Source organism: Nannobrachium achirus (assembly GCF_963921795.1).
Source record: "Nannobrachium achirus genome assembly, chromosome: 1".
In the NCBI taxonomy this organism is placed as follows: domain Eukaryota; kingdom Metazoa; phylum Chordata; class Actinopteri; order Myctophiformes; family Myctophidae; genus Nannobrachium; species Nannobrachium achirus.
In genome coordinates, this window is record NC_137810.1 from 56,531,336 (window position 1) to 56,545,022 (window position 13,687).

A 13,687-nucleotide genomic window follows, 5' to 3' on the forward strand; every position below is an offset into this window, starting at 1 on the left:
GATCTATAGCAGTGGTTCTCAAAGTGGATTCCAGGGACTCTGTGGGTTCCTTTATGGGGTTCTAAATTGACCCATGCAAGTCTGTAACTCTGACAGTGTACAAATGGAACCCCTAACGGGTTCATTTGGTTCCATTTATACACTGCCAGAGTTAAGGGGAGACCTTAAAATGTAAAAGCTTGAGAAACACTGATCTATAGGAATAGGGCAGTGGTTCTCAAACCGTTTGGGCTTCAGTACCCCCGTTTCCTGATTGCTGAATGATGAATCCAAGTACCCCCTTTAATTGACAAAAACATTTTGACTGATTAACCTGCATTTTTTCTATTCAGTAACAGTAAAATTCATACTTATTTGGTTTAAAGCTTTACGGAACAGCACTTTCACAATATGTTTGTCAGTGTTTTATCAAAACATAACAGTAAACTAAATGTTTATTTTTCTCTCAAGGACCCCCTGTAGTACCTCTGCGTACCCCTAGGGGTACACGTACCCCCATTTGAGAAACTCTGGAATAGGGTACCACCAATACCAAACCAAAACAGAACCCATGGTAGTGTTTCTAGTAGCACAGACAGTCCAGGTCCATGTTTCTGCAGGCCGTTATCAGCGATCCAGCCCGTGTTTTCCAGCGGGCCGGCGTGTGCCCCAGCAGCAGCTGACTGGCAGGACTTGTTTACTGCTGGAGAGTAAAGACTCACACACACACAGGAGACGAGGAAAAGAGGGGGAACCTGAGGCACGGCCACCACTTTAACGGGAATCCAACTTTTACACTTGACCGTCTTTTTTTTAACAAAGTCTTTTACGTCGGTTTACCTCATAGTTGTTTGTGACTGTCGTGGACGGTGGTGGGATTTAAAGGATACTCACTTTTATTCCTATAGCCGCGACGACGGACGGACACCGAAAACCTCGTTTGTTTTGGATTAGCCCAGCAAAGCTAGCTGTTTTTCTCTCTCTGTCTCTCTCAGCCACTCTCCAGCTTAATCTGCGAGAAAAGAACGGACGGCGTGGTTGGAGTTTCCCCCCCCCCCCACTTCAAAGCAACGTGCTTAGTTTGAATACGATTGCTTTTTATTCGTTAAATAAGAAGGACCACCAGTTTGCAGCAGGTCCTTCTTCTCCCTCTCTCTGCGTGTGCGTGCGTGCTAGTGTGTGTGCGTGCTTTCCGTTTATCTGGGCGCTCACACACACGCACACACACACACACACACACACACACACACACACACACACACACACACACACGGTTGGCGGCGTGGTGGTGGTCAGAGGGGGTGAAGGAGTTCAGAGGAAGGTCGTAGGGAAAGAGGAGGAAAAGCTATCGCTGCACGTTTTTTTCCCTGCACGGATAGGATAGGAGTTCCTGGGATGTGTTCTCCATCTCCTGTGATGTGTCTTTTTCCTTTGTGCGTCTCCTCGATAAAAAGGTGAAGCTTGGATCATCCCCAAAGGAAGACAACGAGGAGAAAACAAGTGGAGTGTACAAGACAAGAGAAGAGAGAGGAGGAACCTGTGGACTAAAAAACTATAGCACAAAACCACCACAACTCGTCTCCCATCATCCGCGATCGCCGATACAAAGTGATTAGAATAGAAGATAGTTCTTCTAAACGCTGCATTATTATCCAGTCCACTACTACTACCAGTGGGATTGATTGATTGGATCGTTGCTTCTTGTGTTGGAATGAGAACCCTGGGGAGTGGATCGTCTTCGGCGAGCTCCTCGCTGGGCTGACGGGGATATTATTTTTGTCTGGAACACTACATCAAAACAGATGAAAGTGAACTACCGCATACATCTGTGGAAAATGAAGCTTTTTATTCGCACGTGTGTCGCTAGAACCCAAGATCACGTTATTTAGTGGTCTGCTTGGGCTGCCTTTTTTCCCCCTTTTATTTTTTTCCTTCTCCCCTTTGGATTCTCATGTATAAATCAAGAAAGTTGGCTTGGAAGATATTTCTAATATTATAATACAACCACGTTTAGACCCCCGGCCCTTTTTAGGGGGGGTAAACCCCGGAATATACGCTGGCTAGATTGATGGACATTCTATTTTAAATACAAAGTTTTGTTTTGTACTTTTGTACTGATATTTCAATACATTTGAAATTAACTTTGACACATTGTTTTTTGGATCAACTTCGATAAGAGAACACCCAAAGTCAAAATGAGGCGGTGGACGATAAAGATGCAAACACAAAGTGTGTTTTTTATTTTTTGCGTCTTTTTTGTATTCCAGTGTGGACTAATAACTGGAGAAAGTAAGTGTTGTTTTAATTTTGTTTCCCTGTGCAATGCCACTGAATGTTTAGCATGCCACACATATAGCATCCAACTGTCTTTTGCATGGGAATATTTACAAATTGAGATAAATGATGCATGCACCTTAATTGATTTCCATTCCCTTCCATTATTAATTGCATAGAAGATAAATCGCAAACATTTAATTTCTTCCTCTAACTTGTCTTAGCTTTGAAGCTGATGTGATGAGTTTGGTCATAATGGGGAAATGAACCAATTGACACATGTCCTTAAACTGCAGGGTCTAGAGATGAACGAGCTGATGGTTGTTTTCACAGGGCTGTGTGTGTGTTGAAATCTCCTTGTAGAGCATTGGTTCTCAATGTGGGGTCCGGGGACCCCCAGGGGGTCCTTGAGGGAGTTCCAGGGGGGTCCCCAGCTAAATGACAGTTAGGAACCAAAGGGAACCATTATGGGTCTGTAACTCAGAGTGTACAAATGGGACCAAATGGACCCGTTAGGTTCCATTTGTACACTCTCCGAGTTAAATTAACATTGATTTTACAATAACAATTGGGGTCTCAGAGATATTGAAATTAAAATGTTTGGGAATCACTAGAGCCGTAAAAATCCCCTCTAATGGGGGTCCTCCGGCGGGGCTAATATAATTGTCAATTTGACATGAGAAAGTTTGCGAGCCACTGGCTGCTCTGGTGTGTGTATTGATAATATCTCCTTGTAGAGAGTTATTATAGCAGAGCTCAGCCCCGCCCCCTCTCTTAAAGCTATATTATTGAGGCCTGTCGCTCGCTATGGCGTCAGCCCCAGGGCCAGATTAGTCGTGGTAACTGGACGAGGGTGGTCCGCTGCTAGCGAATCTAAACTGGGAGTAGCAGGATTCAGCCTGGCGCCTGCGAGCGCAGCTAGGCCTCTGATGGCGACTATAGCAGCCAAGCAAGCAGCAACATACACTCACTCAGTCAGTCACACACGCTATGTGTAGCCAGGAACGTAAACACGTTTAGCCTCCCGACTTGCTAACAAGTTCCCCCAAAATCCCCCATAAGTGGCGGATTAGCCTACATTACAGCCCCTGCTACCGGCTCGGAAAGCCCGTATTATACGTTTATTAACCGAGAAACGGCTTCTCCTCCTTATCGAATTCATATCAGTGGAGGAAATCATGCTGTCAGCCGCAGTTGCCCGTGTTGATTTGGAGCCGGAATCAAAACAATAACAATGCGTTTTCCCCGGCCATACTTTTGATTCGAATAGCCGAATAGATCATTATGATCGTTCACGTTATAACACGATAATGATCATTATATATATATATATATATATATATGTCTATATATATATAGGTCTATATATATATATATATATATATATATATATATATATATATATATATATATATATATATATATATAATTTATGACTTGTATGTTATGTTTTTTTAATATGTGACTGTGATGCCATTTAGCCATTTAAGTAATAAATTAGAACTTCACAATCAACTAGGCCTATAGGCTATAATGATTATTAGACAACATTAATTATTAGGCTATTCATAGTTTGTTGGGACATTTCCTCGATTTCTATCAGGGCCATATAAATGAATGAGATGAAAAATCAACATACTTTGTGACAGACACATAGCCTATATTATCCACTTAGCTACTGTATATTCAATGTTTTTCTGTTTTGTTTTGTTTCTGACTCCTTTTGGGGAAAAGTAAGGCAATTGTACACACCAGGCAGTGTATACGTTTCTACCTATTGTCTACACAGTTTGCCCTCAGTCCTTAAGCTTTTGTGCTGTGATGCTTAATTTAGAGGGTGTTATACAAAGAAGAGTTTCATGAACTGGCTTCACAGAGAGAGAATTTATAGCTGTTGGCTCATTTGCTCTGCAGACAACAAAATAATGTTTTCTGATGTAGTGGAAAACCACACACACACACACACACACACACACACACACACACACACACACACACACACACACACACACACACACACACACACACAGTCAATATTTAAAGCTTTGTTGGCCATTCATAATTGTTGTAGATTATCTTAAATGGCATTAGATTAATTATCTTTTATTTTGGTGTGTGTTTTATGGCTCCTGAGCCCGGCTTCAAAGGAAATGTTCCGACTGAGTATTTTACACAGGGCATGTATGCAGACAGAGGCCCCTGAAAGGGGGTCTTGTGAGACAGGACCACTGGTATCTCTCTCCTCTCTGTCTCTCTCTCTCTCTCTCAGAGGGAGTAGAGCACATGTCATTGGCTGCTTCTGCTTCCTGATTTACTCAATTCCCTGGGAAGTGACCATATTTGGCACTCAGAGACGTTTACGCCTGGGGGGCAAAACAACAACCAAAATAGTTAACATATTTCATTGTGAATTGGCCCACCGCCCGATGTCCCTACCTTAGCCATGGGAAAGGGAGAGTATCGATATCCCCACGCTGTGATCTGCTGACTGCAGTCTGAAGAATGTAATGGTTCTTTTTTACAGGTGGTTATTAGTTGATGTTTATTGGGTTGTTTGTCATGGAAGGTTGGGGGGGGGGGGGGTGGTGGATGACTGGATGTGAACAGACATCGCTATCAGGAAGCAGCTCTGTGAAGTAACCGCCGAGCTGTCTTCTCCTGGGCTAACTAGCGAAAAACAAGTTGTGCAACTGAGAGCCTTGCCCCCTTCTTGTTCCTCTCGGCTTGTGAGCACAGCTCGGCTGGAAGAGGTAGTGTGCGTGCGTGCATGTATATACGTTTCCCAGGGCTTGTGTACTTCTTTCACCTATACTCTTATCCCAATACACTCCACAAAACGCCCTGAAAAGTTTTGACATTCTTTGGGACAGTTTCAAATTAAACTTCCCGGAGTGTGTTTTCAAGAATAGTTGTCAAGTTCTTCTTCTGATGCCTGCTAATATGTTAAAGTAGAGAGAGCCACAGCAGGAGAAGGTAGACTCACTACTAGACTGTTAAAAAAAAATCAAACCTTGGTTCGAAGTGGAGCGGTGAATTTGAGCAGCTATACCCTATGTGAGTGTGTGCGTGTGTGTGTGCGTGTGTGTGTCTAGGCTGCACAACAGTGCCCTCAATCTGTTCCTGTTTTTATAGTTAACTAAATGTACTGACATATTATCTTGTGGTGTTTTGTATCTGCTTATTGTAAGTCGCTTTGGATTAAAAGCGTCTGCTAAATGCCTAAACTGTAAACTGTAAACTGTGCCTGTGAGTGAGTGGTGAGTGTGCCTGGCCTGCACAAAACAGCGCCCCTCCTTTAACTAGTGTGTTGTGTGTGGCCACTCAAGGTATTGCCAGGCTACGGACACGGCTACCCAGCCACCCAGCCAGCCACCCACCCACCCACCCACCCACATACCCACGGATATACCTGTCTATTGGGAGCGCTTTCACCGCTCCAAAAACCCTGTCCTGTTTGTGTGTGCATCTCTCTGTGGCCTATTTGGAATCCACAGGCACCCTTCACTGAAGCGCACAGTGGCATTTTCCCACAATCCTGTGCGTTGTGGAATGTGTTTGAAGTGGCCCACCCTGTAGGTGCCTGTGTGTGTGTGTGTGTGTGTGTGTGTGTCTGTACCGACCGACCAACCAACCAACCAACTAGGCCCTATATTTGTCTCGCCTCTTGGCTACTGACCTACCGTCTTCCGGGCCGCACTTTTTTTGTTTGTCCGTCCGTCTAGGGGTGGGCGATATGGCGATAAACATCGTTGAGACGATACAATGTCTCAATGATATGCCTTTTCAGAGATATCGTATATATCGTGATACAACGAGGGAGCCTTATAGAAAATCCTGGTGAATTGTTAATACAGAGATTCATTGCAGAATTCAATTTGAACCTGCATTTTGGTCTAAATCTGTAGTTCTCAAACTTTTAAATGTTAAGGTCTCCCCTTAACTCTGACATTATACAAATTTGTACACTGTCAGAGTTACATACTTGTAAGGGTCAATTTAGACCTCCCAAAAGGAACCCAGAGAGTCTCTGAACCACAGTTTGAGAACCGCTTTTTCTTTTAGTTTTTGTTACCTTGTACTATAGCCTAGGTGGTTGTACTGTTAAGTAACGTGAGAAAATAACCATTAAAACCAACATGAAAAAGAATCATGATACGATTGTGTATCCTGATACAGCTTGGAAAAATATTGTGATATTGTATTTTTCCATATTGCCCACCCCTACTTCTGTTCTTCCATTGGAGGCAGGTAACCAGACATGGACAGTGTCTCTCATGGCCGGAGGGTGGGCAGCGTTCTTTCTAATACTGTTCCACGTGCCCTCTGAGTGGCCTCTTGTCTCTCTTTGCCTTATACACACCAGTTAATTGAATTGCATAACCTGTCCGCTATAGCCTACTGCAAAATAATATAACTCACTGGACGGTGTGCTTTTTAACCACAGAGCAAACTTGAGGCTGCACAGTGAATGTTGTGGGACATAACAATGTTAACTCTTACCAATCAAAAAGGACTGGATGTTGACGATAGATAGGTTGGCTTTATTTCCCTCTCTATGTGGTGGCTTTCACTAGGATTTGTGTTAGAATAAATATGAAATACTTTAAAAGCTGAGGTGTAAATGTGATAGTGTTTTACAACAAACAAGCATCCTGTCTTTTAAGGAGTAAAGTAGGTAGCAGATACTAGCAGAACACTTCCCTGGACATTATGTATATGCTCTTTCAATCGAATTACACAGAAGGCACCTTAACTTAGAGATACAGTAATTGACGTAGGCATACAGTTGGTCATTTGCTCATTTTACCAGTTTTCTTTATTTTGAATGTCAGTATAAGTTTGATAAGCTACCTGCTAAATTCTGGCCTGTAGTAGTACAATACAGACCCACCACTGGCTGCATGTTGCCATTGTGTATTTGCACGGTCCGTGTCCACAGACAATGGAAGAGGTCATGAACTGAGGCTCCGCTGGGTGACCAAGTGATATCCAGGAAGGCAGTATGTACTAGTAAAGGAAGTTAACTGTTTGGGTGCCTTTTCCTAAGTGCTTCCTCCTCTGGCCCCATCTCTTCGAGTACCCTTTTCAACTTCTCTCTGCCTGCCGTGGCAGTTTTTAATCTTCCTTGTACGTGTGTGTGTTGTATGTTCTCTGAGCAGTCTTTCCTGCTGCACTCCGTGTCCAATGGTGATACGACCGTTATGATGAAAAACACGAGCTGGCCTTTGACCCCTTCCCCCACAGCGCTTCGCTGTTTGATTACCTGACAAAAGCAATGACATCCTGGTGATACTCCTCCCAATGTTTTTTTGTTTATTACGCTTGACAACACTTATGTTTTTGTTTATTGAAATAACGGAAAAGACAGAATCTCTTTTTTGTTATGTGGGAGGGTGAGTTTCTTCCGACCGGCGGTCTCGTAATGTGAGTGAAAGTGACTGGATGGAATATTTGCTGCAGTTTGTGTTTTTAATCTGGAGCTTAGCTGATGCCCTCCTCCCGGACTCCCATTCCTAGATGCAGAACTATAGCTGTTTATATAAGCCTGCTCACTGCACAGAAATGCAGGGAGGGACAACAGGAGAACACGCACGCACGCACGCATGCAGGCACATACACACATACCTACACAATATGCAGTTACGCAATGCTGGAACCATCTGATTTGATGGGCCTTGTTGCTGTTTGGATCTGCCCTATTTTAACTGTTGGTGACTTCACGCAGTAAAATCCAAGTTGAGCCGTCTCTGTAATGCTGGGATCAGTAAGGGGACTTGTGTTAGTGGAAGCACCCGTTGGCAGGCAAGAGCAGACAGCGGCGGCTAAGGCGGAGAGATGGAGTTTACTTGGCTTGTTGTGTGTAGGACTTTGTTTTTGTGTGTGGCAGCCAGGGCCTGTCATTCTGGTAGAAAGCTGCGTTGTCCCGTTGCCAGGAACACACTCAACTGTGAAAGTACCCTACAAGTCATGCTACACTTAAACTAATTTAGGATGGTACCTTAGTTAGAAGTCATATTCCCAACTATGATGGTACCCTATAGAAGTCATACTCTCAACTGTGATGGTACCCTAACAACTAGGGGTGTAACGATATAGTAACAGAATTTTGAAAAAGAAAAAAAAAAAATGAAATTTTAATTTGCAATGATCTACTATATCGATATGCAAAAGCTTTGTATGGTATCGTTTTACAATGCACATAATAGGGATCAAATCAAAGTATTTTGCTTTGTATTTAGCAATTTTAAGAGGGAAAGTAAAAAAGAGGGGTTTGTCCATGTTTGTTGGAATATAATGTCCATGTATTTGCTAGAGAATCACAGTGTTTACTTATTTATATCCATAATAATCAATTTTCATTTAAAGAAAACCTGCACTATTGACAGTTTCACACATATTTAATTTCCTCGCTACATAGTTACTATATCGATTTTAAATCATTGAATCGAATTGTATCTTATCTTATCGCCATGAATGAACCAATACCGCGATGCGTATCGTATCGCTATTAAATGTATCGTTACACCTCTACTAACAACGCATGCAGGCCCTCAGCCTTGACCTCTCAAGTGAAATGTGTGCATCAGAGACATGCAAGAGAGCAGGTTCCTCATTACACCATGTAATATGCCTCTTAAAGTGCCCTCTGTGTGTAATAGAGGTCCATCACTGTGTGGGTGTGGGTGGCAGAGCAAGTGCAACACTTTGTTTCTTTCAGCACCTGTTTGTATGTATTGTATGTAATCTGTATACAAGCTTGCCTCTGTGTGTTGTGCATTGGGACTGGATGTAACTGAACCTGATGAGTATTTTGAGGTATGTCATGTGACTGTGGAGTGGCCCTATGACACACAGCCAAGTCAGTCTACCAGTAGTTAATCACTACTAAACTAAAACGCATGCACGCACGCTCGCACACATCACTGCTGGATCATAATATATAGATCACTGCTTGGGGAGAGGACTTGATTGATTTAAGCCTTGAAATGAAGGAGCATTGGTTACATGTGAAGTGTATGACATATAAGATTGATCATGGCTATTTGCTAGGCAGAGCACAAGTCATATAATTCTCACCGTAGTAATGTCCATAGACCTATGGTAGCAAAGAAGCACATACCAGTTGACATTTATCTCATCTGACAAAGATTTAATTTGGACAATAGTACATTTGTGATAATGGCAAACTAATGGTCAAAAGTAATAATGAAATTATGCATTAAATATGTTTGTGAAAAAGTATTCTTTTCTGTATGTTTAAAAAAAAAGTTAAAGCCAAGCAATCCGTTCGTCCCACTGCAATCATACACACCATAATGTATGTGATGTTATAATATAATGTGTCACCCAGACAGAAGACTAGGGCTAAATCTAAAGCCAGGGTAGTGTGGAAGTTTGGTCAGCCTCTCATGTAGCCTGGAGGTGGCAAATTTGACTCCTGCAACAGGTACTGTGTCCTATCGCCAGCCATGAGTTTTGTGAAAGTGATTTAGTCTTTAAAACCTGATATTGCTCCCCTTTCTGCTTGCTCACTGTAAATCCGTCTGAATGATGGTGTCAGCTCAATGTCCCAAAATGCAATGATGCTCCTCCCAGTCCCAGGGTAGCCCGATTGAATTAAATGAAGGAGATGCAGTTTTTTTTTCCTTTCTTTGTTGACGTCTCCTTCCCTGTGTTTTCCTATGCGTCAGATGATGGGACAGATCACCCTCTGCAGTCGGGTGAGAGACGCGCAGAGCAAAAAAGCATTGCTCAGTATCGATAGCCTGATGAGTGTTTTACAAACTCAGTGAGTGATTTCAATGTGCAGTGCTGTAAATACAATGATGGATCAGATTGGACAATGGACTATGTCTTTACCGTTTAGTGTGTTTATCTCATTATATGAAATTGGAGCCATGTTACCATTTGAAGAGACCTGACGGTTTGCTAAAGGTCCGCTTTTAATGGACTTTACGAGTTCTTGAGATGTGAAAACATCTTGAGCAATACTAGTGCCATTTCCCTTAGGCTGTAAGTTGTTGGTTTGATTTGATTGATTCTGATTAAGTCTCATTAATCACAGAGGGGCTTAACATTAATCCAATGTGTTCCTAATGGATATGAGGAGTTTAGCCAGTCAAAAGTTCTGTACAGTTTCCCCAAGAACATGACGTTTCTGTTTTGTGTTTACAATTGGGATGCAAATACTGCGTTTTCCTGCCATGTTAAGTCTGTGTGTTTATAGTGAGGTAGCTGAATTGTCCTTTGTTGTATGACGGTGCCGCGTCGTGGCAAACGCGGCTAATCTACAAGCCCGCATCGCATCGGCAATGCATTGTGGAGTCCGTGGACTTGTAGAGTGGTTCGCGTTCACGCGCAACACCGCCACGCGACGAAGTAAAGCCTTTTGGGGAGACGTCTTTTTTTCATTGTTGAACATCCTTTCATTTTTGATATTCAGAGGAATATTCAAATATTGAATATTCATTGACAGCCTATGTTATATCCATTATATAATTTTAGAGAATGGTCAGTCACTCAGTCACAAATGCATTTCCACCTTTATCTCTTCAGCAACTGATCCCAATTTTCACATGGCGCATTGGCCATTAGCATTATACAGAGGCTGACGGAGCCCGATTTCCATTTTCACCAAATTCAAGCTATTTCTTAGCGTTTTTATACCACTTCTGTTCAACTCAACTTCAGCCTGTTGTCAGGGCAACGGTCCGTTCCTCCAGGCCATGGGATCTGTAACCCCACACCCACCAATCTCACAGTTAGGAATGTTGCAGTGTCTCTCTCTCTCTCTCTCTCTCTCTCTCTCTCTCTCTCTCTCTCTCTCTCTCTCTCTCTCTCATGTGGTTTGCCTGCATGCACGGGTCACTCATGCACCGGGTGCATTTGATGTGTGTCTTATCTTACGACGGGCATTATGATGCCCCCACATATTCTCACGCACGCACCAGTTACAGTTACTTTCTCAATAACCCACACTCTCTGTCAGTCAGTCAGTCACTCAGTCACAAAATGCATTATCTATTCACTCGCTTCAGCGACTGATCTCAAATTTAACATGGCATTGGTCATTAGCATTATACACACAATGACGGAGCCCGAATTTCATTTTTCCCAAATTCTAGCGATTTCTTAGCGTTTCTTCACTCTACAGCTCTACAGCCTGTTGTCAGGGTTACGGTCCGTTCCTCCAGGCCATGGGATCTGTAGCCCCGGGCACACACACACCTCTCTCACAGTTAGGAATGCACCATGCAGTTACAGTTACTTTCCCCAAAACCCACACTCTGCACATATTTTGCAGCACATATATTCGAACGGGTAAGGTCTAGTATATATATATATATACAGTATATATATACATATAGGTGTGTGGAGTAACTCGCTCAAACGGAGAGAGAACAATGTATGTCAGCATGTCTTGATATTACAGCTTTGTGTCAATGTGAAGTAACAAGCTTAAACTGGAGTGTGTGTGTGTGTGTGTGTGTGTGTGTGTGTGTGTGTGTGTGTGTGTGTGTGTGTGTGTGTGTGTGTGTGTGTGTGTGTGTGTGTGTGTGTGTGTGTGTGTGTGTGTGTGTGTGTGTGTGTGTGTGTGTGTGTGTGTGTGTGTGTGTGTGTGTGTGTGTGTGTGTGTGTGTGTGTGTGAGCGAGCGAGAGTGTGCTCGTGTCAGTGTTACTGAGTGTACCCGTGAGACAGACTCTGTCTGGGTATTGCAGCTTTCCTTTCCCTCTCAGGCTGTTATTCATTCGCTCTCTGACTCTCATTTCTCTCTCATATCTCTCTCTCTTTCTGTGTCCACAGAGGCACCCCCCTATCTCCCTCTCTCCCTGCCTATCCCTCTCTCTTTCCCTGCCTGCTATCCTTTCCTGCTCTCTGCGTTTTCTTTTTTTTTTTCATCGGGGGTGAGAGGGTTCACTCTCATCCACTGATTTGTTTTTCCTCACACTGCAGATGCACACTGCCTGCAGACTTGTCTTCCATATACACACACACACACACACACATGCACCTGCTAATTCCTCTCTGTATGGGGTGGAAAAGCCTCTTTCATTCTCCCCCTTTTTTTTATAGGCGTGAATTCCAGTCTGTTTGACACCTCTTCCACGGCGCGTCCTTGTTTTTGTATATTCTGCTTTTTATTAGACTCGCTCCAGCTGGGCGTAAGTGATGATGCTTAGCATGTACACCTGCACATCATGAACAACAGCACCCAGTCACATGGACTCCTCATTATGCTGCGCTGAGTAGGCGTGTGTGTGTGTGTGTGTGTGCGCGGGGGTGCTCGTGCTCGGAGAGGGGAGGGGTTGTAGTAAAGGAGGAGCCTCTTGTGTTTTTGTACGGATGACCCAGCCTGAGATGGTTACTATGGTGATGGTACTAGCTGTACTATCACAGCCCCCCCCACCGCATTCAGCATTCAACACTCAACACGCTTGTTTTGTCTTGAGAAATGGCTAGGCCTACTTAGCAGGCATTCAGTTTAAACGTTACCCTGATTAGCTCTGTGATGACAGGTACCCATGAGAAGAAATCCAGCGTAGATCTTTTCTTTGTTGTTTTGTTAATATTTCTATTCAGGAACATGTACAAAAGATATGTTATTGTTGCTGACACCCTTGCTTTTTACATTTGAATTGATAATACACTATAGACTAATCTCAGGGGTGATTCTTAAAACATAATCTATGCTTGAAGCTCTATACAGTATAATTGAAACGGCATACAAGTGTAAGATCAATATGGAATTTGCGGTGTATATGGCAGAGAACAGTGTGAAACCTTCAGTATATATCGCAGAGACCAGTATGAAACTGCAACAATTTACAGCTAGAGGCTTCAAATTGTTAGGTTGTTTACATATTGCTTTACATAATGTAGTATAGCAAGTGTCATGCATTATCATATTTGCTGTGTGTGTTATAAATAATAGCCCAATCTTCAGTTATCAACTAATAAGTTATCATTTGGGTCCAACACATACTGTATATTAAACACCACCAAAAAGAAACAAATGCAGTTAAGATAGAGGTTTGGGGGAAAGGGAATCTACTTAGTAAATTAAGATAGAGGTTGGGGGGGAAAGGGAATCTACTTAGTATATTAAATACATATATTTGAAGTGCCAGTGCTTCTCAAAGGGAATCTGTTGGGTTGGAAACGAGGGCTCACGTCTGCCCCACGTGCGCCTCAGCATCAACACAACGGCAGGCTCAGAGTGAGGGAGAAAGCACCGCAGTATAGACGAGTATTATGTACAGACGGCACTTCTTCCTCGCGTCTCTCCCGCCTGCACTGATCCGTGTCCACTGCAATGTGCTCGTCGGCTCTTGGGCGTGCGTTCGTTCACGCCCATTCGTATGGGAGCAGAGTGCGGAGTTTCTTCCCTTTTTTCCCACTGTTTCCCCCTTTGTACGTGTGTACATGTCTGTA

At 43.2% G+C, this 13,687-nt stretch overlaps 1 protein-coding gene across 1 annotated transcript in view; it reads left to right on the forward strand.

Moving 5' to 3' along the window:
* The first annotated feature begins 744 nt into the window (after positions 1–744).
* Positions 745–13,687, forward strand: part of insrb (insulin receptor b) — a 196,143-nt gene continuing 183,200 nt past the window's right edge. Inside the window, 1 exon segment of the mRNA XM_080735499.1 lies at positions 745–2,268. Coding sequence (XP_080591625.1) covers positions 2,175–2,268 — 94 coding nt within the window. The 5' untranslated portion in view covers positions 745–2,174.